This window comes from Drosophila willistoni, chromosome 3R, assembly GCF_018902025.1.
Source record: "Drosophila willistoni isolate 14030-0811.24 chromosome 3R, UCI_dwil_1.1, whole genome shotgun sequence".
NCBI classification, from domain to species: Eukaryota; Metazoa; Arthropoda; class Insecta; order Diptera; family Drosophilidae; genus Drosophila; species Drosophila willistoni.
The window spans coordinates 4,157,836-4,183,906 of record NC_061086.1 but is presented as its reverse complement, the minus strand read 5'-3'; the positions used below and the strand labels follow the sequence as shown (position 1 = coordinate 4,183,906).

At 33.4% G+C, this 26,071-nt stretch overlaps 1 protein-coding gene across 1 annotated transcript in view; it reads right to left on the bottom strand.

Moving 5' to 3' along the window:
- Positions 1-7,558: 7,558 nt before the first annotated feature.
- LOC6650261 (IDLSRF-like peptide) overlaps positions 7,559-26,071 on the bottom strand; it is a 43,944-nt gene continuing 25,431 nt past the window's right edge. The window contains exons 2-4 of the mRNA XM_002072797.4: positions 17,894-18,022; positions 12,210-12,408; positions 7,559-7,969 (exon numbers count right to left, since the gene is read on the bottom strand). Of these exons, the coding sequence (XP_002072833.3) occupies positions 7,822-7,969; positions 12,210-12,408; positions 17,894-18,022 (476 nt within the window). The 3' untranslated portion in view covers positions 7,559-7,821. The remainder of the gene's footprint in view (positions 7,970-12,209; positions 12,409-17,893; positions 18,023-26,071) is intronic.

Genomic DNA, 26,071 nt, shown 5'->3' with positions numbered 1-26,071 from the left:
TTATAAAACTTTTCAGTTTTTTCCACATTTTGTAGAGATAAAAAAAATAATTGTTCAATTCCATTTTTCTTATCTCTCACACGTTTAGAAGAGTGGTTGGACGTCGACTGTGAGCGCGGGTGGGTGTTGGAGAGAGGGGGGTTCGGAAAGCAATTACAAAAACAAACACCGGTTGAATGTGGCACACGGAACGTTGGGAGACTATTGAAACAGGCGGCAATTTCGATCGTACATACAACAACAAGAAAACCAAACCAGAAACTGTTACAAAATGGCAATGGAACAGACAACAGTTTTGTTGTCGACGCCAGCAGCGGTGCTGACGCAGAGTAGTTGTATTGTTGTTGTTGTTGCTGCTGGCTTAGTTAATTTGTGAGTCAAAGAATCAGTCGCTGCCTTGCATTGGTATGCGTGTAAATGTATATATATGATGTACATACGAATGAACATAGAGAAGAAGAAAAGGGAAAAAAGAGTTAAAAAAGGCTTCGGGAGTAAAAAGGGTTCAATCCGTGAGCACAGAAAACACATAAACTTGGCCTGCACATAAATTTTACAAATGAAACACAACACTTTTTGGCCAATAACAAAATCGCACTTTTCGTTTTGTTTTAACAACTTGTTGCACACACACACACTCGCGAGCACACACACACAGCCGCAACACCTTGAACTTGCTGGCGGCGGCGTCTTTTGTTAGGAAAAACAACAACTTCACTTTATATTTTTTGTGGCTTAATTAAAATTTGTTGCTGCTTTTTTGACCTTATGCTTGGCTTAGATTTCACTTCACTTATTTCGGCGTTAAATATAATACTCATTAGGCCGTTTTTTTAAACCGTTTATTTTCCGTCTTCGTTTTTATGGCTACCTTAATTTTCGAGTTCTGCTTCTTACTGCGTTTTTTTTCTTGTACTTTTTGTTATTTTTTTTGTTTTCATTATTCTTCTTCGACAACTCTTCCGCTAAAACAAAGTTTCCTCCGCGGCTGCGCTCTCGTGACTGATTCCAATTCCAATTGGACCTTGTGCTCAAAGAGAGAGCCCAAAGTGGAATATCATGGTATGTGCGCGCTTAAACGTGAACATGAGTTGCGTTACACTGAACAAAAAATAAAGATTTGTTTTCTGGCAGAGGCAATAACATTACCATTTAAAGTTTTTATTTACAATTCGGTTATTTGAGTTACTTAGATAGGTTTCGGATTCATAACTTGATAAATTCCATTATATAAAAATAGTAGTAAGACCAAGGTGGTAGGTTTTTAATAAATTTCTAAAAAGACGTAAACAAACAAACAAACAAAAAAAACTTTTGCAAGTGAAAATGTTTTTAAAAAGTCCATAAATTATTGTACTACAGTTCTGGTAAGGATATTTATCTCATTTTCCTTTTCAAAATTGTCAATCAAATGAATTTGATCATTAATTTTGTTTTGTGTAGCCATAGGCCAGTTTTAAATGTTTCAATGTCAATTGTACCAAGACAGCAAACAGCGTGATCAAGAGAGCGTGAGATACAGAGAGAAAGAGCGGGCGAAGTTGGAATTGAAATCTAATTGAAATCGAATTGGAATTAATTAAAGGGCCAAAAGCAGCAAACAATCTATGAAGACGGTGAATGATTAATTAAAGAAACACTGTATACCAGAAGAATGGGCTAATGAAAAGGGTTGAATATCGGTTCAATGCCCTTTCATAATCTGCACTGTTCTGACTGATCTTTTCTTTCAGACTTATGCTATGTAGATGAACAATTTAAATGCAATATGACTAATAATCACGATCTTTGTGCCATCTTTAAGAAATTTTTCACTTTTGTTGATATTGGTTTTAGTCATCAAAAATAATTATTAGAATTACATATTTTGAAATTTGTAATGCGAAAGCTTTAGAAATGAGAGGCTCGATCGCGTTGATTCACAGAGGCAACGGGTCGCACTAGTTTAAATACATGACGATTCATTTAGTCAACACACAACCATTATGTTTACGCGAAGAGACTAAAAAATAGTTAATACATAATGAAAAATGGTTTCCCTTTCATAGTAGGGGTTAGCAATTGCCAATATTTCGTTATCTCAGTTGATATATCGATCTTTCCACAAAAATTAATGTCAAATAAATGTGAATTACAGTCAAACTCTGTAATAAACATCTATGTAACTGTAAAATGAATTGATCTAGTACAAACAGCTTTCCAGCTTATGTAAATAGTTTCCACCTTTCAGTAGCAGCAGTCCAAATTCCCCTAGAATTAATTGCTTCGACATTGTTTCAACTTTAAAAGTACTCAGCCATTTATTATGGCCATATCTTGGCCTAACATTAACGTTTTTGTTTCGTTTTGTCGTATGCAAAAGTTTTGCCCGCAGTGGCTTTTTATCAAACCAACCAAAGAGTGGAAGAAGAAGAAGGTTTACTCATATCAAAAATGTTGAAAAGCCATAACAAACACTAGAGATAAGCAGAAACAAGTGTAGACAGGTCTATCCCCCCACAACCCACACGTACATCGTGTTGGCATAAGCTTAAAGAGACTCACCCATACTTTTAACTAGAAATTCATCGTAGTTTATTAAGGGCGGCGTTGAGGCACCTTCGACAATATCCACATGTTCCTCCTCCTCCTCACTGTAAACTGAATCATAATCTGGTTCGTGCATCTTGTAATTGGGTCACATACATAGAAAACACTATGGCATACTTTTGGGCTTTAGAACAAACTAATTCTTCTTAGTAAAATCCGCTTGCAGTATCAAGTGCCTGGGATTTATGGCACTTTTACTTTTTCAGGGCACAAGGGCGCAACCACACCCACAAATACAGACACAAACACACACACACAACTGGAGTCTAGAGCAAAGTGCAAGTGGGCATTAAATATTAAATAGAAGCACTAAAAGAATTTCATGGGCGGTTGTTGTCTTGGTTTCTTTTTTTACCGGGTTTAGTTATTTTGGGCACCTCGAACAACCGGCTAACAACCGCAAACGCGAAAAATTTAAACGCTACTAAAGCAAGTGGCAAACTGCTGACTGTTGAATCTAATCAACGGGCAAATACTATGAAGGCTATCATAGAAACAAACGTACAACTGATTAGAATATAAAGAAAATAACAACGAATGCCTATTTGCACTCTCTCTTTCTCTCTTTCACTCTGTCTAACTGCCTTCAACACTCTTTGGCTCTCTCAAGATCACTTAGTGATTAAACACTGCACAAAAATATTAAGTACTTATTAGAAATTAATAAAGTTCACTCAAGTCAAGTGTCGGCATCTAAATTTTCATCGATTACCAAAAAGTTTAAGCTTTTAATACTTTAACCGAAAGTAGACTAAGTCTACTTAATAATAGTAGTAATTTTCAAAAGTTACCTTTGCCATCCTTTCTGTCATTTACCGTTCTGCATTCTCCACCCATTCACCCAATCCGAAATTCATACAATTTTCAATATGCCATTCAACTGGTAATGTCAGCCCACTTGAAGGCTTTTCAAAATGATAGTTGAATATATTTGGTATGGCATATTTGGTTTTCGACTTTCTTCTTCCATTCTGGCAGTGTATAATGGATGTGAACTTCTTTCTAAAGAAAGTATTTTTTGAGGTTCAATGGAAGAGAAATTTCATTTTGGGATTTCCTTATCTTATCGCATTGTTGAGAATTTTAAATTGTTGTATCTAACGAATTCTCAATTGATTAATGTATTAGTGTGAAATAGTTGGACAATAATACAGCTAAAATTTGGAATGTATAAAGACATGCCTTAAGAATGTAATGTGTAACATTAAGCCATATCGAGAGAAAAATCCAATGAATCAATGTTTTAATTTGGTCGCCCTTATAATAATTCTTTTTATTGCAATTTGAAAATACCTTTGAATCGAAATTTTGCAGAATTCCTTGAGAATTATATGTTACTACATATATTAAAGTGTGTCAAAATTCTTTAAATAAGAAAAAGAAACTTCTTAAACTTTTCGTTTATTCTGGCCATCCTTACACTGTAATATTCGAAAAAGGACATGACCAAACTCATTGGTTTCACTCTACGGAAATAACAGCATCATTTGATTATAAAGTTGTATAATTATTACATTATTACACATTTACGAATAGTAACCCCAAGCCAATTTTGTTTATAGTAATTAGCAGTTAATCCTCGCTTGTAGGATTTTAAACTGTTGGTTAAAGTGATTCCTTTTCTTAGTTTTTAAAGAAATTTGCTATAGTATCTAAGGCGAACAATTTATGATTAAAGATGAAATATTAAAGATCTAATGAGGCTGATTCTTAGACGTGGATTTTAAATTTGCTAAGGCTAGAATCACTTTAGACGAAGAAAATTAAACCAAATTAGAAAAATTATGGAAATTTTGTACTTCCATCAAAAACCAAAAGTTTCTCTTAATGCTCTGACAAAGAGCCACGTACAAAATGATCCTCTGGGGTTTTAGCCTATGCTTGAATCCTTAATTCACGATTAAGTTCTTCAAAAAACTCGCTGCTATATTCTAACTAAATCGTACCTTCCCACTTTGAGAAAAAGACTTTGGAAAATTTGTTGTTTAAAACAGCACACCAAAGAAATAACTTCATTGGAATGTTAAAAATTTTATTTAAGTATCTTTTTTTCATTTTTCTTATTTTCTTCATATACATATAGACGAGAGATTTTGTTTGCTGTTTTGCAGATTGTAGATTTCGGGTGTGTTGTCGGTTCTTTCTAGTTTCAAACATTCTTTGTTTTTTTTTTTGTTTTGGGTTATTGTGTATGGAATTTGTTTACTTAATTTCTTTAATACTTTACGCTTTTGTTTTTAAATTTAAGTTTGTTGTTTTTTTGTAAGATTTTTGAAGAGTTTTCTGACTCTTATTTGCTGAGTTATTCGTTATATTTATTTGTGTTGCATTTGTTGCTTAACTGTGTCTGATATAGATTTTGTTTGCGGTTATCGGATATACTATATATTTATATCATAAATCGTATGAATTCTCAATCCCTTTTATTAGGGGTCCTTTCGAAAACCAAATATAACATGCAACAAAGGAAAATAATAAACAAGTTATATTAATTTGTTGCAGGTTCTGTTTTTGGATTTTTGTTTTGTAGAATTGTTTCAGCATTTTAAATAGTTCAATGGGTCAGTTTTGTTTTTAAAACACTGAAACAAGTTACAAAATAATATGATTAAATTATAATAATATTTGTTTTTCTATAAAATTAGGCAAGGTTTTTTTTTAATATATATATTCATTTAATATAAGTTTTTTTTTTTTGATTTATTTCGTTTTAGTGTGTTTTCTCTTTTTGCTTTCTCATATTTGATATGTTTTCCATTTTCGTTAATTGATATGTTGCATATATATTTCTCGTAAATACATATATATATATATTTTATACATATATATATATGTTAGTTTGCTCATTCTGTCTAATTTTTGTTTGTTTTTTTTTGCAGATCTGCTGATATGTATGCGATATAGTTTTTCGTTTTATTTTGTTTTTTTGTCGACTTATATGTTATCATAATACAATATTTAGTATGTATGTAAGTATATATATTTAAATATTTTGTTTAATGCTTGTATATTGTTTAAATTTGTCAAAAATATTATGCTTAAAAGGAAACATTGAAGAGTTAAATGTGTTGTATATGTATAGAGAGATATATAATAGTTTAAGAATATAAATAAATTTTACAATGTTTTTGTTCTTCTTTTTTTGGTAAAAAATTGTTCAATACATTCTTGTTCAAGCTTGATTTGCGAGTTTTGGAAAAAAACACAAAAATTTCAACTGAAATTATCACTTTATATTCGCATTTTTGTCGTCATCATCAATTCTGTCATATTTCATATCATGTTTTGCATCAATAATTATGGAATACGTAGTTGTTCTCTTTTATTTACATGGGGCATCGTCATATACACACACATATTCTCTATATATTTGTATCATCATATTTTATATATATATATATATATATATATATATAGTTCAATGGATCATTTTCATGTTGTTCACAAAGTTACTCTCGATTTGTTTTCTGTATCTTCTTTCTAATATCATTCAATATTTTTTAATAGACATCTAATTTTAATAATTATGCTTAAGTTTTTTTTCCTTTGTTTTTTAATGCTTTTAAAGTAAAAGTTAAAATAATATTTCTCGTTCTGTTTAAATTGTTGTCTACCAGCTAATTCAAGGTACTTATAACTCCATTAAGTTGTTTATTATTATTTTTTATTCATTTTTTTCTTGATTTTTCCTTTCAACGTTGGGTTCGATTTCCTTTTACTTTTTCGTCCTGCTGCCTGCTTCTACTTTAGTTACTTGTCTTCTGGTTCTTAACAATTCCGTGCTCTTTTCTGGTTTTATATAAAATTTTATTTCTTATATATTCAACTAAATCTAAGAGTTTGTTTTTTGATCAAAAATTTTTTTTCTTTTTTTTTGCAAAAGTTTTTAAAGTCAATTTCAGTCATTCTCTTGGCAGATTCGTTGGGTCAGTTTTCCGTTGTGTTTTCTTTTTTGTTCCGTTTTCAATTTGCATTTCCTTTACTTAAATTGACTTTAAAAACTTTTTGAGTTTAGTTTATATCATTTTGGTTACTATACTTTTTTTTTTGTATGTCGTAATTGAAGAAATTTGAATTTGAAATTGAGTAAAGTAGTTGTATCTTTCCTTCGCTGATATAGCTCATTCTGCTCTTTGATCTACATCAATTCTAGTTTTTTGATAGCATATATGAAGAGAGTTTTTACTACACTTAAGATAAGTATATACTAGACACGTAATATAAATTTTTGCCTTTATTTTGTGGGTTTTGTTGTTTTTTGAGTGGGTGAATTTGTGAATTATGCAACTCTCAAGAGGTTTTTGTTTTAGATGGCACAGTAACCCGATGTGGTTCGATCTTAGTTAGATATATGCAACATTGACTAATTTTAGCTGCATTTGCTATAAAACTGAAAGAAAAACATATTACACACATTTGTATAGATATTTTTTTTCATTGTATATAGGGTTGTTACATTCATAGTTTGATTTTTGTTTTTGTTTTTGGGTGTTTTGCTGGAAGGTTCTTTACTGATAGCCTTTGGTTTCATAGGGACTGTGTGAATATTATAAGTAGAGAGATCGATCTAAAGCGACATTTTCGAAACATTCACATTGATATTTGAATAAAAATCACTTGTTACAAATATATGTAGATGCATATAAGAAAATTATTTACTAATATAAATATACCATTTTCTTTTTTTTTTACATTTTTTTTTTGCTGGTTTCTTTATTCATGTTTTTTGTCGTTTATTCATTTAGTAGATTTCGTTTTCTTTTTTTGCCGAACGATCCTGCTTCCACATTTGCTTTTGTTTTTGTTGTTGTTAGTGTAGTGAAATAGATTTTGATAGCAGAGAAGTAAACGATATTGAGAAAAGTTTCAAAAGCTTGTAGTTCTTTGTTTCTATCATTTTGGGAAATAGCGTAGAAAGCAGCTGAATTAAATGTTTTTTGTTCATTGTTGTAATATTTTGTGTATACTTTTTTTTTGTAGATTTTTTTGGGTTTTTGCAATTTTTTTTGATGATTTTTGTTTAGTATAAAAAGTTAGGGCTTTTAAGAGGGTGGAAAAGTTAAAATTAAGTTAGATATGATATGAAATTGAAAATTAATTCTTTAGCAATGGTCAACGCCCCATTTCTTAGTAGTTGTAACTATCATAGGGCGTGCCTAAATAAGAATAGAAATTAGGGTTAATGGGCTGTGCATGTGCATAATAAAATCCAGAAGCCGGATCTGGCGCTACTCAATCAAGGAATCCAGTATTGACCAGTTTCTCCAAAAAGAATTTCACATCACCCAATTCCGAATCCTTGATGCCCAATGATTTCAACATACCCAAATCGCCATTCTCCACGGCCATGAATACCGAACGCAAATGCTCTAAATCAGATCTGAAAGAGAAATCAAATAAAATGCATTACATAAACTTATTTCGTTTTAATTTGGTTTATCAACTATTTAACCGCACACAAAAACAGCAAAACATGCCGAATGCTAATCTGACATGTCTTTGGGGAAAAGTTGAAATATTCACATTAAACAGTGGCAAAAAGTTTATATTTGTTGGTCAACGAAAAAAGTTTCGTTGTATGTTAAACCAACTCGCCCCAATCTCTGGCTAGGTCAAGGATTAAAAAAAATGGAATAAATAGGACATAATCAGCTGGTGGTTCGGCTTAAGGGTCCCATAAGTGGTTTACTTAAATGTGTAGATTGGGAATGCTTTAATGGACACCTTTAAATGAAAAAACGATGGGTAAGATATTTGCGATGTTTTGCCTATAAATATCTATTTTTTGTGAGGTGTTGAAAACTATTACATTTTCGTCATTCATACATTCAGTTCATTTTCTTCGGTAGTTCTGGGAAGAAAGAACTTTAGTATTGTAGAAGTGTCTTGGCCTAAAGTCCGAAATATTAAACACATAATTCCGAATTTCCAGACTTGCCTGATCCACAACTTTTTCAAACGTGTACCTATTGTAATATATGTAAGTATCACCAGTAGAAAAACCGGAAAAATGAAAACTAAAGGTCGAAAATTGAAAACTTCATACATTTCTGTATTAGGGTGTCCCAGATAAACAAGTGATGAGCTTAAGTTTTAGTAGTTTATTTTGCATTGATTCACGTTCACTGACATTATAAGAACCTAAATAAAATCGTGCAGCAAGCTGAGATAAAAGTATATTTTTGCTTCAATCAAGAAAATCTCGCAAGTCCTTTGAGGGATCAGAATGATAGTCGTGTCGAACAACGGATATTTCGATGCAAATTGTATCCGAATAGTCCTTGTGGTAGCTGAGATATTTAAGACTTTGGACATATGCAAAAATTTTAAACCGCATACCCTCATTTATTATACACGTGACTCTAAAAGTTTAAATATTTAATATTACTGCAATCGGAGAACGATAGGCGTGGCACTAGACGTGAAAAATGAAAAATGAAGTTTGCGAATTATCCATTTATATTAAGTTAACACAATACATACACTAAGAAAAATAGCATTACTCATTCCATTTTATTTTCAAATTGAACTTTTGTATTGCGCATTTCGGTGCAGTTTTCACGGACTAGCGAAGTTTAACACACCCAAAATTGTAGTTTAAAATATTTTAAGTTTATCACAATAAAATTTATAGACTATGCATTGTTAAAAACCAATTTTTATTTTATTGTAGTATCTAGTTAATTGTTCAAATGAAAACCTACTATTTGCTATTATTAAAACAAATTTTTCATTTTCTTGAATGAATTTTTGTGTCATTACCTGGCCCCAAAGTGCACATAATAAAAAGTCCAACTCTGCGTATGGATAATATATCCTATGCGCCATAAGAAAAACAAAGATAATTAAAGGCCTATGTGTGTTTGTCATCTTCTGGTTGACTGCATATTTCATGGTACTCGTAAAATTTCGAAGAGGAAAAGCAATTTTAATTAAAAATGCTATGAGCGAAAGAAATGTCATAAAGCCAGCCACACAGAGTACACAGACACAGAGAGATAAAAGAAAATTTTCATTAAATTAATACAAAACAAAAAGCAAACTAACCACAAAACACAATTGCCAGAGTCCTTTTTGGAGTTGTCCCCACCTGCTGCTTCTATTTCTGCTGCCGGCAAGCGACTGCTAGACGAGACTAGCTACCCAACTGAGTTGATAAATTAGCCATGGGGAAAAGGACATGAGGTCTGTCTGTCTGCCTTGTCATACTTATACATGAATTTCATCAACGCAATTAATCGCACAAGTGCCATAATGCCATTTTGAGCCTAGATGTGGGCCAGGCTAAGTCGACAAAGCCAGAAAGAGAGAGAAAGAGAGAGAGAGAGAGAGAGCGAAAGAGAAAGAGGTGTGGGGAAATGGGAGTCGTCTTCAGTTGAACCGCATAACACGCAAATGTTATTAATGTGTATTTTGCACTGTTGTTTTCTGCCTTGGCTAATAATGATGATCATAATGAAGTTGTGCTTACAGCAACAACCACGACAGGAGCAGCAACAACAGCAACAGCTGATACCTGCAGGGATTAATTAAGCAAAAGCGTATAATTTCATGCTAACCGCAGCAAAAGGCTTTAAGTTCTTCCCCAGAATGGCTATAACACGCTCCATCTCTATCGCCCACACAGAGTGTGTGGGCTATATGCTTCTCCAACAGACATAAAAATCGACTTGTGGCTTAGATAATATGGCAGGAGAAAGTTCTATGAACTATTTAAAGAATTTACTCTACTTTTAGAACAGGAGCTAAAAACATTAAGGAGTCGTGCGCACTTTTGAAGCCAAAATATTACCGAGTATTAAAGTTACAAAATTGTATGTGCCATACCGAGGGAACCTTTCCGTTCCCTAAAAGTATATACATATGTATATTCCACATATCTAGCCTTTTCCGTTTGTTTGTCCATCTGATGAAGATTAGAAATAGTCAAATTATAGCCACCGCGGTAAAAAATAATATAAAAAAATTGGTAAAGTTTTGCAAAGTTAAGAGTTTTTGAGAATTTTTTTAAAATGTTCCAACTCAATTTTTATTTTTTTTGCAATTTACCTATTTTGCTTAGAACTAGAAATCAAACTTTTTTTTACAAATCCCTGAAAACGGAAGATACCTAAAAGCGCGGGCCCTTAGCATTTGCTTAACCTGCTAAACGGTTATTCAGGCACTGTTTTTACCATTTAGGCCATAGCGAAGCAGTTAGCTTTTAAAAGCTTGCGAGATAGCAAGTACAAGGAATCTTATATATGTATGTACATTCATTTGATCCTTAATGTTGAAATAGTTGCTTCACCTAGTGCATGTGAAAATACGTTTATTTTAATACTAATATAAACAATTCTTGACCTTGTTCTGAAGGTGTTCTTGAAAAAGCCTGTTCGGCTAACCCTATCGAATAAATCTTTAAAAATATTTAGTTGATTAATTTAAAATAAACTTTATGCATTATTTATTATTGTAAAAAAAATGGCATTTTATAAAAATACTAAAACTTAAAGCGTTTTCTATTGCAAAAATTTCCACATCCTCCTTTTATAAGGAATCTTTGAATGTGAATAAAGTAAATTATATTTAAAATTATTCTTTGTTTTTGCACGAATTAGTGGGAAATGCATCATTTCAAATAGGAAAAATGTGTTTTCACAAGTAGAATAACGAAAAATGTCTAAAACAAGAAAAAAATTATAACTTTGGGATTGTCCCGCAGATGCAAAATGGTCCTTGATTTTTACCTAGAGAGCACATGAAAAGTTCTATTATTTTAGAATCTTAGGAATTCTAGTTTAGGGAATGTTGCGAGTTTAGAATTCCATTACATTTATGAATTTTTCTCGTTCCCTTCTTTAAATACTAAAAAAAAACAAAAATTAGAACTGCCAGCAACAACTTTCATACAATTGTTGCAGATGGAACTTTTTCGCACTCGTTTATCTTTTGGCAATCCACAAATTGAAATGTCAACAGTTTGCAACTAACAATGAAGTTTAGTTTTTGAAAGAAATTTGCAACCCCCTGGAAGGGCCAACAACTACATATAACTTGGCCGAGCAGCTGTCTTCCTTTCGCTCTGTGCTTTTGTATATGCTAAATACAATTCATAATGAATATGCAAAGGACTTGCCCTAAAAAAAGATGAAAAGGACTGGCATGGATAAAAAAGGGTTTATTTTTTCTGCTTCACTTTTTGTGTTTTGTTTAAATAAAAGAGCTCACGTAAAGTGTAAGCATATTTTAGAATTTCATGACACTTTTTTGTCAATTTTTTTTTGGGATAGGTGGGGTGCCTCCTAGTAACCACAAGAAGAAGGTGAAGGGACACACACGCACAGGATAGAGAATAGAGTAGAGCTTGGTCAAGGACAAAGAAGAGTTACCCTTAAAAATAGCTTCGGGTAATGTTGGTGTAAGTTTATTTAAGAGCTTTTATTATTTATACAATGGTATTCTCGTTTCGGTTAACTGGAGGGCATAAAATTTAAATTATAGAGCAAAAAAGAAGAAAGAACATGAAGAAAAGGGGATTTTCGTTTGCCATAAATTGCACCCCAGAGCAACACAATGGGGAAAGAAAGGAAGGATGTGTGTGTGTGGATGGGGATGGGGTATGGCGATGGATGGCTTACCTCATTAGACGTAAAGCAGCACCGAAATCCTCAATCGTTTGTGATTCACTCAAAGCAATGGCCACCTTCTCAACACCACCTAACGGGGATAGGGCATCACGTGCCTTGCTACCGAACAATTTCTCCAGATAGTTGGGTCCATGTGAGGCGATTAAACTTTGCAAAAATGATGCCGTCTCCTCTACGGGTGGGCGCTTGGCTGCAAAAAAGGAAGAAAAATAGAAACTTTTATAAATAGCTGATACTTAATTAGATTTAGTTTACCGATGGGGGAATACAAAACACGTGTACAAATTTTCAAGTAGTTATAAGGCAACTATTGAGGTCAATATTAAGTGAAAACGTTAATTATATTTGCATTAATTGATTTTATTCATTAAAAGCAATCAGCTGGAAATTGAGTTTTTCCCTACGATAAATGTAATTATATTGCGATTAATCATGGTTGGAGACTTGAAGGTTGGGTTTCTCTCTCTATTTTTTTTTGTAATTATTTTCCAAGGAAAAACCATTTGAAAAACAACCTTTGTGTGTCCTTTTGGGATTGCTGCTGCTGCTGTTGCATGTATGAAATTCCGTTCAATTATTTATATAGAGCTTTTCATTCTACAGGAAATGAAACACCCAGAATGTGCCATTTGTATATCCTGCGAGATTTTACATTATTCTGTTGTTGAAGCAATTTTTTATTGTTGTTGCTCGTGGACAATGGAATAAGGACAAAACCCCTCTATTAATTATTAAAATCCCCATGCAAACTTATAATGAAACGTATAAAAAAATGTTAATTTTTGTTCGCATCAACGGAAACGGAAGTGTCAATAAAGTAGGGAACAACTTATTATCCTTTTTTATAACTTAATGTCCAAAGTGCTTAAATTTATAATAAATATCAGAAGCTCTAGCCTTGATCCTAGATCCAGTACGTAAACTGTGCATTATTAATGAATTTGCGTTTACTGCTAACTCTTTCAACTGTTCATAAAAATAAAATATACAATAGTAAGTGCCATAAATATTAACACGTTATTTGAAACACAATCTTTTAAGTATTTTTGTTGCCATTTAAAACCGTTGCCAGGGCTGCCGAATTGTTTGTTTAAGTATAACCGCAAATTTGCTAGCTTAGTAGCCATTTTTTAGTGCTGCCCATTTAGCGGATTTGTAGCGAAATGTAGAGAACGATCAGCGCTTTTCTGGCATTAAAAGTGCATAATAGCGAAAATAAATTACATTAATAGTTAATGCACTGTGTGTTACAATAATTGTGTTACAGTTTAAATCGAATGAAAAGTTGCTTAAAAATCAGCAAACATGCTAAACGAATACATAATTTAGTGCGTGATCTTTAACAATGTTGTATAAAATAAAGTGTTAGAAAATGCCTATGGAAAAGTGAAATGGAAGTCGGAAAAAATAATGAAAAAGGAAATCCCATAATACGGTTAGTGAAATTTTGAGCTTTCTAAGACTTCAGATTTTTTTTGGCTTAACTTAATCGTCACATTTCAAGTATTAATTGTTTCAATTAATACATATTTAAGTTCATCCTTAAGCTCGGACTCATAAAGCACACAAGAGTTCTTTGTAGAGTCTACGATTTTAGAGTCTTAGTTTTACTTTTCTCTTCGGAATAAATTTGTTGGTAGTAATACTGGTGTCTGGTATTTATTTCATTTCCAAATAAATTTCTTCAAAGATTCGGATTCTTATTAAACTATAAATCGAGAATCGAGTTAACTCCTTGAGGCTTTTGTATCCATTTTTGGTTTTATCCCCTATAAAACTATAATCGCTCATATATCGCTAATTAATTGCCACATTCTGCTTTTACGCAGTACTTTGCTTTCGTTTTTAAAGCCACTTAACAGTTCATATCATACTTCTAGATTCATTAGCCGCTCGTAAGCGCCTTTACATATCCATAACCATTTCCATATTCAAAGAGTGTTTTCCCTAAAGATTTTTCAGGCATGTTGTCTCTATTTTTTTCTCTTCTGTTTCCTTTGTTTTATGGCATACACTTTATAGTTGAGTTTACTTGGTGAGTCAGTCAGTCGCAAAGGGACAACGACTTTCCACTGCTTGGCTTGACATGACTTTAACCCCACACGGCTGCTGCACTGTTAGTTGTTAACCCTTGTGTTTGCGTGGGTGTGTTTGTGTTGGTGTGTGCATATGCTGACCGTTGTTGTTGTTGTTATTGCCATTGCTTGTTGCTTCTGTTAGCATTTTTAATGGTTGCAAGGACACGTATCTAGCTGGCACACTATGCACATGTGTGGGAGTGTGTGTGTCTGGTGTGGGTGTGTGTTGATTCAGTTACTAACAGTATTTGTTATGCAAATGGTCCCGTTTGGCAACAATTCTTTTTTTTTTGTTTTCTCGCGTTTCTTTTCTCATTTTTTTTTCTGTTTTTCCATCGCTTGGGGTAAAGCCTCAGCCTCTGTCCTCTGTGCTTCTGTCGCCTGTTACCAGTTGGCCTGTTCTGTGTGTGTGTTTGCCTTTAACTTGTTACATATTCCAGCGATGTATATCAGCCGTTAAGATAAAGCTTCAAGTTCGGGTTAAACTTCTATTTTTTTGTATTTTTCTTTTTTGCTGCTGATAAAATATATGCAAAATTATGTTAATTTCCCCAGGGTATTCGAGTGCAACGAGTTAGGAGTTTTTTCGAATTTTTATTGCAGTATTTTGAATGTATTTCGAAGACCCTTTTCTTTGTCTAAGTAGGCGTAAGTGGAATTTAAATTACAAGTAGATGTTAGAGAGGAAAGGGGCTTGATTTTTCTTCTTCTAAGCCACCCGCAGAAATCATGAATTATTTGAAAAAAACTTTGCCCAAGCAATTAAAAGAAAAGCTGAGCTAAGCACAAATTTATCTTCTATCGTTTAGTTGTGTGTCTCTCTCATCTGTTGCCTGGGTAACTTGAGCCAGCCATTCAAATAAGTATACTCACACGTAAAGGAGCAGCCACACCCACAGTCAAGTTGTAGCATAATTTATCAAAGAAATTTTGCTATGCTAGCAGAACCTAAAACCAACATGCCGACACTTCCTAAATGATTTCATTGTAGAAAAATAGTTATTTTTCGCTCTCACTTTCTCTCGTTAAGCTATCTCTGTCTATCACTTGTTGTTTTGTATTGCTTCCTTTAAGGAACACAATGAACACAACGAAGGAAGAAAATTTACACCATTGTACGCCATCGAGTTTGCCTTTTGGCCTTTTATCTGACTACTGAGTGGAGGGCGGTTACAGCCCAGTTACTGCCTCCTCAGCCCGGACTCAGAGAGTCAGAGTGAATAGAGGGCAATTAGCAGCAACAATTTGCTGTTTGCTTAAAGTTTGCCAACCCAAAAAAGAAAAAAAAGAAGAAATTTAACGAAATTAGACGCCCAATTTCCCATGCTTCATTGTCTGTAGCCTCTGCTGAAAATTTAAAATTTATCACAAAGTTTTTGAGGCATCAACGAACCAAATAGAGTGAGTGAGTAGAGCCGAAGCAATTTATCATTCAGTTGTTTGTTGGTCATGAGGAGAAAGCAGGAGAGAGGAGAAGTCTAAGCAATTATCTGTCATAAAACGAAAATTATTTTGACGCTTAGTCAGCGTGTTTTTTTTTGGACTATCTTACAATTGAACATGTCTTAGTTTGGTAGTTAGTACTCCTAATTATGCTAAAGAATGAGTTTTAGGGTTCTTAAATCCATTGCCTTAAACAATTTGGTTTGAATAAGTTGCTCTCTGATATATGTAATAATTATTAAGGGTTTTTTGATTTATTGACAGTTTGGAATTTACCAAAAGTTAACTTATTTTCTCCTTTTTGGTTCTGTTTTAAATCATAGATTATATTATCATATTCTTTGCTCCTAAGATCTAAACTTAAATAAAATATGTAATTTGGGTTAAAATTAACCTACAAACAAAATTTTGTTCAATTCTTTATTTAATTAATGGCCTATTCTTTTCTTATAATATTCCTGCTGAAAGCAAGACTTCGCGAGCAAATATTCGTTATCTCCAGAGAAACAAAATCGAAACCAACCATTTTTATACCCTTACAAAGGGTATATTAATTTTCGTCTGTCCGTCCGTCCATCTGATCACTATATCACTATAGTTACGCAAATTTCGTATGTGTAAAGATTTTGCCACGCCCCTTTCAAGCAATATAACAAATTTAATTAAAATCGGACTAAAAATAGCCAAATTACCTACTTAACTTTAGTTGATCTACAATATTCTTTCAACCATAAAGTTTTGCTTAGATAAACAAACATACTCAATAGTTATAATTTATATATATCTTTTTCTAAACGATTAAATGATAATAATTTAAACGTTTAATCATTCGTTACATGAAATGAATCAGAAATTGATGAATAATGTAATTTTTCAACAATTACACAAAAGAAACTTAAAGCATTATAATCTTTTTTACTCGAGATAATCCTATTTATCATCTCTAAGCGTTTAGCTATAGAGACTAACAGAACTTAAAACAATTATAAATTATCCTACTGATCAAAAATGATTTCCTGGCCGATCATTCAAGCATCACATAATAAATGATTTCAATTAAAGCAACTAGTCAGGGGTAAATATGGTTTTTAATGTTTTCATCATTAAATTTTAGTATCATCTCGACTAAAGCAGCATGAAGTTAAAAATTTTGTTTCTAATTTCACTCTTTGTGATAGCCCTTCTTGAAAATAATGTAAGTATTTCAATCAAAATGTGTTGCAAGTTCTTTTCAATTGGTTTTTTGTTCCCTTCTTATTTTAGAATGCTGTCCTTTTGAAGTTCACCAATATAGTCTGCAGGAGTTTGAATGAATCGTGGTATGTGGTCAACACTTGCAGATTGAGGGCCGTGAGTCGTTATAGAACTGAATTATTTTTCAATGCAACAATTTTGCATTCGGTCAGTGATATTTTCATGCGAGTTCGTATGTTGAAGAAAGCCAATGGCTATAAACCATGGATCGTGAATGTGGCCTTAGACGCCTGTCGATTTATGAAGTATCGCTGCAATCCAACGGCAAATTTTCTAGCCAGTTTTGTAGAAGAGTTTACCAACATTAATCATACGTGTCCCTACGTGGTAAGCTGTTCTATTTTAATATACTTTAAAGTTGAATTAACTTTTTGTTATTATTCTCAGGGGGATCTAATTATTTCTGGTTTATATCTAAGTACAGAGAAATTTCAGAAGCTTCCGTTTCCAACGGGCGATTATATGATGAGTATAAATGGTTATTTTTATAAGAAACTTCAATATGAAGTAAATGCGAGTTTCTCTTTTGTTGATGACTTAATTAAGCAGTAAAATAAAGTTCTTTGTTGATAAAAACTTTTTAATTTACCTAAGTCAAAGTTTTTACGAAAGTTTTAAGCTAATTTGATTAGAGACTGACTTAGTAAAAGTCATCAACTTTCTGGCCAACACAAAATTTTTGGTAAAATGCAACATGTTGTCTTGCTTACTCTTTAATTTACGATACCCAGTGGCTATAAAAGTCATTTCTGACATGACTTAGATACTCTACCAACACAGACACACACACACTAGACCAGTGTCTGTTAGCCTAATTGAAATTCTGATAAATTTTTGCTGACTTTTTGTGGGGGGCATTTTGCAATTTTCCGTCTACTGAATTCATCTTCTGATTCTTACCGGCTGTACATAGACGCATATCCTCATCGTAGCCATCAGAGCAATCGGGTGCACCATCGCATAAATATTGAATCGAAATGCAATTACCACTGCCAGGACATTTGAAGGGCTCATACGGATGACAGGCGACTGTAATGGAAAATAAAAACGAGAGAAAGACATTGAGAAAACAGATTTTATTTTAAATTTACAATCTGGAAAAAAGGCAGACCCTATAATATATTTGAGCAACATCAATAGCCAAGTCATTTGAGGCATGTTTGTTCTTTGACACGTTGAGTTATTAAGGATAAGATAAAATGTTTTGTAAGTTTGTGAAAATCTACAACACATTGGTTTTTTTGAAAGAAAAGTGATTCATAATTTTTTGTTTTTTGTACAAAATATGACCTAGACATCAGCGTGTAATTTTTCAAATTTTATAAAAATTAGATTAAAAATATTCGAGTTACACATAAAAAGGATTTGAAGAAAAGAATTGGCCGACAGGTGCGCTTAAAAGTAAATTTGGTATTTTGGTATAACCATGTCTTTTTTTTCTTTTTAACGACAATATTCATGGATTTCATAGCAAAACCGCTTAAAGGGGGAATGGGAAAGAGAGCGAGAGCGAGAGAATGGTGAAAGGGAATGGATAAAGTTGTGGCTAAAGGGACGTGAAACGTAATCGTGTTTGTATTTGTATATTCTATTTGTTGCTAAGCCGATTTACTTTTCCATACATTTTATACTATTTGATATTTGCTATAAATATTTTATATTGGCCATAATTCAACAGATTTTTTGTTGTACAAGGTGTAAATGAAATGGATAATACGCTTACTTATTGTAATTTATACAATTTATATTTAATTTGAAATATTCGTACTAGTCTCAATATAGGAAAATACTGTGAACCTTGCCATTTGCAGGATATCCTGCAAATAATATTATTTGATTCTGCATATTTTCGAATGGATTTCCATTTGTTTGATTTTCTATTAATGAAGCATTTGCTACATACATATGTTTGACTTTTATATGTTTTCTTTATTGATTAATTTAATTGAATAACTTTGTAATTACAACTAAATATAGATATGTAGATTAATTATCCATCAACTTAATTGAATTAATAACGACAACAACCAAGGAGAAAAAAAACAGCTGTAATCATTTGTTAATGAAAACAAAATTTAATTAGAGAGCAATGCAATAAAAATTGCAATTAATAATTTTTCCATTTTCACATTTTTATCCTGCCTTAAATGAGCCTTGTGCCGCGCTAATGCCGTTTTTCGTCGTTTCTTCCTGCTTATCCCAGACTCTATCCCTCTCTCTCTCGTTCGTTTGAAAATCAAAATGAAACCCAAACACAAGATGCAAGTTAATTGAATTTATTGTTTGCTTTATATATGCCAAGACTTCGCATTCTCATTTTTCCCATTTTCCTTCATACTCAACATTGTTGTTATCGTTTCGTTTTTCGTTTTTTTCGCCAGTTTTTATTTTTGATGTTGAATTTTTCGTTTGTTTATTGTTTTTTCTTCCTTCTCCAGGTTGTTGATTGTTTTTTTTTTGCGCCGAGTGTAAATTGGTTTTATTTGACTTGGCACGTGGCGGCGGCTCTGGACTTTTTTTTGAGAAACAATTTTCATTTTCAACGCGGTTTTCCTTGCCTTGCACCCAACCTCAGGCTCATCATGCCTGATATTTATATTCATTTGGCTTTTGGGTTTGGTTTTTGGGGTTTTGCATTTCTGTTTTATGGTTATGTGCGGTTTTGGAAGGAAGAAAAATCAGTTGAACCATTATTTTTTGGCTGATGCCCATTAAGATCAAGTTTCGGTTTCGCAAAAAGTTATATTTCATTTGCCTTCAATTCTGCTGATAGAAAGGGTTTTCTTTAACAGCATATTTCTTATCTTCTTTTTTTACTAGATGTTTTTAAAAGTTTAAGTAACTTCTGCTCAAGATAACAAAAAAATTCTAATGCATATATAGAAATATTATTTTTCCTTAAACCTATTTAAGCTAAAGCTTTTCTCACCTACCAAAAAAAGGTCAGTTACCAAACATAATTGAACTGTGAGGATATCACACATACGCCATGGTGCCTTTGCACGCACCAGACAAGTAAATTTAACTTCATTTTTGGGTTACTAATACATTATTTTTCATTTCATAAATAAAGACAATTGAAATTTATGTGCAGCAAGCTCAACATAATTGACAGCGACCAAAGCCACCTACAACAAGGCAAGGCAATAATTTATCCAAGTGTCGCCTAAACCAAAGAGTCAAGAGAATTTAGTTGCTTTATTGCTTTAGACTTTAGCTATTGAAATCACAGTCCTCTTAAGATGCTAAAGGTCAACCAAACTAAACGAAACCAACAAAAAAAAGGGATCAAATGTTAATGTCAAAGCATTTTATGCTCACACTTTAAGTTTTCTTTTTATTCAGGGAGACAGCGAGCTGGGGGAAGATAACAAAAAAAAGGTCTGCCATGAAAATGTTTTGAGTTTTTGGTTAAGTTCTCTTTTTATGCTTCGATTATTATTTTAAATGGCTGCTCAATCAGGCATAAAAATGGTTCAATAAAATGAAAAGTCGTGGTCATGTTACAAATTAAAGGAAACCTTTTACAAAAATATGATTTATTCGAGCTGACAGGATAAACTAATTAGGCATTCTCCACATTGTTCACTTGCTTTAATTATTATGCCAGGAGTATTTGTCACTTGGTTATAAATCAACGGCTCAGCGTTTTTCAGGGACAAAATATCATTCAATTGTGTTAGTGAATGAAATTTTTATTTCAGGATTTCTGTTTTTTATTTTTAATTCAAAAAAGAAAGACTCTTAGGTCAAGCAAAACTTAAGAATAACAAGACATCTTAAAGTATTGGTTTTGAAGACAAAAATAATAAATAACTTCTTGCTGTTATTAAGTACAAATGTAAGAGGTGCCTAAAAGTATGCAAGCATTTTAAGTCTACAAACAAAAAATTTATGAAAAACCATTTGAAATCAAAAAATTTGTATATATTCTCTAAACACATGTATAAATAAATTTCCCTTCTCTTCTGATACCAGAAATTTATGTAATTAATGTAAAATTGTAGTCTTAAACGTTTTTATGGCAAAATTTGTTTAATGATTTATAAAATTTTAAAGATATTCAGAACATGTTCCATTAAAATTAAATTTAAGAATTATTCTCTTGACTTGGTTTACAATAACACTATCTCCAAATGTATTAATAAATGAACATTTTCAAGAAGAGTCTAAAGTCTTTCCATTATATTTTAAAGTAAACCGCTCCTGGTTTTGTATTCTAGACAATCGCTTGAAAAACATTTGACCCATTTGACCAAATACAGCAGCAACTTTGCAGATAATAATTCTACTTTACTGGCCCAACAACGACAATCGAAGTAAAGATAGAGATGCATGTCATCTTCAATAAATTACTTCAGTGTTCTCTTTCTAATTCTCTTTCATAGAGTGGGTGTGTGTCTGTGTGTGTGTGTGCGTGTGTGTGCGTACGTGGCATTGCATACAAATGTGCTAATTTATAAGCAAAACAATTAGTTCTTCCTCTGAGTATGCAATCAAACTCCATCCACATAGTAGTAGTTCTTCGTTTACCATTTCCTGGCCCTCACTCTCATCTTTTAGCTCTCCCTTGCCAGCCCTTTTTTTACCGCACACACTTGGCCAATAAAGGCAACAAAAGCAACAGCAGAACAAATAACCAACCAAGCAAACAACATCTAGAAGACGGATAGAGTAAGTTGGTGACTGAATGAAAGGAAAGTAATTTTCATTAGTGTTCTACATATATACTTTTCTTTGGTGTTGTATGTGCGTGTGTCTACAATTATTTCAGTGTTTCGTATATTGCGTATACGTCATGTTCTACCGTTTTCCATTGTTTTTCTTTCACTAGGACTCTAGGTATGTGCGTACTGAGCTACCAAATTGACGTTGATTGATTGTGAACTTGGTTTATTAAAGGCAACTCCTTTGGTTAGTCATGCCAAATTGGCATGAGAATGCAGTTTTTGGCTTTCTATCGAGTGTGGACAATTTTCTTTGTTTCTCCTTTGTGTGTTCACATAATTTCATAGAAAACAGCTAGTAGCTGACCATTTGATAACCAAAATGTCTAACCATAATGAAAAGTATGCCAAACAATTCTTTTGATGTGATACTCTCATAGATTTCTGAAAGAGCTTACACACATAATTTGAAAGGTAGTTTTTATAAACAATAAACTGAACTGAGTTGCTGGTGCCTATACACAGACTAATGAAATAAAGTGTGAATTTAAATATGTTGAAGCATAAATTAAGCACAATTTCTACATAAGAACCCATTCTGTAGAATTTTCATTTGCCTAAAAACTTTTATGATTTTCACTGTCTTAACAAATTAGCTTGATTTTCAATTGCGAATCCCGGAAATGGATATGTTATCAGATTAGGAGGAGGATTATAAATCAAAATTCTCTATAATTTATAAAAAACAAACATTTCTGTATGTACTATGATGCTAAAAATTCCAAAAAATAAATTTCTTGCTCTCACAAGCAAGCTTTGGGTCGCACATGAATAGAGGCAATATGTCCAATTATTGGAGAATGTTTCACGATGAAATTCGAAAGAATCTCGAGATTTCATTATTTGTTTTGTGCTCCAGAGCGTTATTCAATGGTCCTTCTCACTCCAATGTACTTTCCCTGGAAGCAAAATGTCATGATGTTTTTTACTACATATATGCTTAATAACTTAGGAGAATATGTAAGTAATCCTATAAATCACGAGTCGAGACTTCTTAAATGTCGATATGCTACTAACCAATAAGTTATTATGTCCGCTCTCAATTCTAGAGATGAAGGATCAACAGCTAGATTGCCAAGCTTGGTTTGATAATTAAAAAATAGTTTAGCAATGAACACTAGATTACAAAAGTAATCTTCGAGATATTCGTGGAAAGCTAGTTATTAGGCATATGATTCAAATATTCCTATATATCTTGTGAACCGTATTGTCCCATCAATCGAAATTATCTATGGCGATCAAAATCGAATAGCTAAATTAGTGAAAAAATATTTTAAATTTTTCTTAAGCATTGAGGTAAAAGACATTATGATGATGAGTAATTGGAGCATAATTCGTTGTACAGTGATATTTATTTTTCTTATACATACTGATGAACAATAAACCAATGTGTTTAATATCTCATAATAACTTAACTTTATTTTTACTTCTATGTTACTGAACTGTGTCTGCCACTGCCAGAACACGTCTTGATCGTTCGTTTGCTTGCTTATTACTAAATTTTCAATTCTTACGAGCAATCGCTTGTATATATTACGAGCATACCAAACTGGCGCCAGTATATTCTAGAAAACATAAGAAAGAATACAAAAACAAAGGCATTGTGAGATGTGCAAGATCATTCATGAGGACGATACGAGGAAAACTCCGGTGGATAGATGACTTCAACTCGCCACACAACATGTCCGACTTGAACTTCGTCCAAGAACTTTCGAACATTTCTCTCCAGACCTCCCCAAAGATCACCACGATTATACCGTCGAGACATGGGAACCAAATTGTATAGTTCAGTTGGACCACCGAGCGAATCGGCTACCAAATGTCCGGCATTATCGGTGTCACTCTTCATGTCCATGTTGGCTAGAAGAGCTTGCCGTAGGGGTCCAGGGATGGGTGGACGATTTCTGCTTCTGGCACTTACTAAATGCCGATATTCGACTCGAGCAAGAACTTCAGTGGGCAAACGAACCGTATGGCCGTCTCGATGAGAGGTTTCAAAGTAAGAAAACGAAGCAATGGAATTGGTATCGGTTCTTGCGATGTTGCCTACAGTACGAACTATGCCAGGAGCAGCACTAAGATCGTTCAACCGCCGCATTACATAGGCTACAGCGGCGACAAAAGTCAATGAATCAGCATTGCAGTGCGGTGTCCATTGTCGTTTCCTTCTAGCTAGTAAGATTCCATGCAGATTAGAAAAGCCCACAGTCGGCTGGGAGTCGCACCAGAAATCAACCGATGTTGTTTGACTATTGACCAGAAACTTGGCATCCTTTATCCGCATGTAATAGTTTATTGGACAGCTGATTTTGTCATAGTCTCTCCATTTTGCCACCTTTTGATTACTTTCTGGTAGTTGACAAAATTAATCATCTTTTTATAGCAATTGTACTCAATGATCATGTTCAGTAGGGGAAATGCATTGGAGCTCATGATGCAGATGTGTTTATTATCGCACATTTGCTGAACTCTGTCCGTGGTGTCTGCTCCCCGTCCTGCTTGCTGTAGAGTGGCACGCTGTACCCTGATGAGAGTCCCGACATCACAGTAGAACTTTATTGTACCTCCAACCTGTTGGCGGTCTACAATTATCGTGTGCAATGCATATATATTTTTTATACTACAAGCGATTGCCAAAACCCAAACTATGTTCCGGAAATCCATGGCGTACTAGTAAGCCAAGTTTACAATTCTCAATGAATGAAAGCAAGCGATTGTCACCAAACGCTGATGAAAATGACCCGAAAATTCTGTCTGTCATCTTCTTAATCGCTTTTTTTCCAATCTCTGTCTAGCAACAGCTATATTTTTAAACAACTCTGATAATAATGACCCAAAGATTGCACCAAACACCATAATCGCTTTGGCAGAGCCATCATCTCTCACACGTTAAGTAACATCGCACACGACATATGTTCCTGCAAGTACTATATAGTATGTATGTATGTACGTACACATGTTTAGGCTCTATATACAGTCGACACATGCAACCATATTTCCGTAGGGTAAAAACAGAACACCTAATTCAGCATTGTAACAAATTTTACATAATCGACAATCGGTGGCAACACATTGTTGATGAGAAATTTGTTTTTAAGCAGCAGCTACTGCATCATTTGTTGCCAGTGCGGATTCTGATTCTAATGCCAATACATCTGGCAGTTGTTGAATACTTTGTGGAATCCCACCCGCAACGCCCATTCGGAGGGAGAGTACACTTAAGCTCATTGCTAGTGTGATTAAAGTCACTTTGGTCAGCGTGCAAAATTAGATACATTGCCGCTTAAACCATTTGGTTTAACTAAGGTGAATATTTCGAGAACTATCTTTAAGTTTATTTTTTAAAGATATCTGCTGAATACGTTTCCAAGAAACTCAGGTATTTGAAGTTCAACTTGACAAACATTTATCCAATCGTGCTTGCCACTGTAGGTGTAAATTTTTGGAAGATGAAATTGGTTATGGATATGGAAATTTAAGTAGTTTAGGAGATAAAATATGATGTCTCGCAGAAGAAAGTTCCCACATTCTTGTATATAAATCCTTCTTCGTAAATCGAAAGTCAAACTAATTCAAAAAATTGGCATTGCTTTTAGAATTCATCGTTGTTTTACTGAAAATTTGATCTTTAAGACTTTATCCATGGCTTATAGCTTTGTTCAAGTTAAAGTTAAAGCTGAGAAGATTACAATTTGCTGTTCTAGTAAAATTCAATTCAATTGTTATAAAAATTTGTCTATGCCATTTGATATTAAAGATATTAAGGGGGCTTACCATGGCAAAAGGGAATTTTATCGTAATTGCCAAACGACAAGGCAAAACTTTTTCTATATAAATGACCCCAACTGCAATTTCCTCTTCACATTTAAACCGTAAATGTTAGTTCCTGCCTCATAATCAAGCCATGTATGTACAATGTACGAACATGCGCAGACAAAGAAGAAGAAAAAGAAGCCAACGAACTAAAACCCAAAGTCATCCGTTTTATCCTTCTAAGCACGTCAGGCAAACACAGAGAGAAATGGGGAAAGAGAGAGACATAAATGGCCAACGGGCAATGGTCACACCTCATACCCGTAAAAGCGACTGAAGAACCGCAAACATTGGACACACACACACACAGGACAACCCCCAAAAACATATTTGACACACCCTGACAATTGCGTGGGTCAGGTAAACTGCAACTGGCAGGCAACTGGCAACTATATAGAACAGGATATTGATCCGCTGACACACAATAATAATCAAGCCAAAGGCAACAGAAACTGGACCAACAGCAGCAAGAGGACAAGTATCATCTTCTTGGATCCATATGAAACATGTCACGTGTAAGGAAAAAAAAAACTACGGT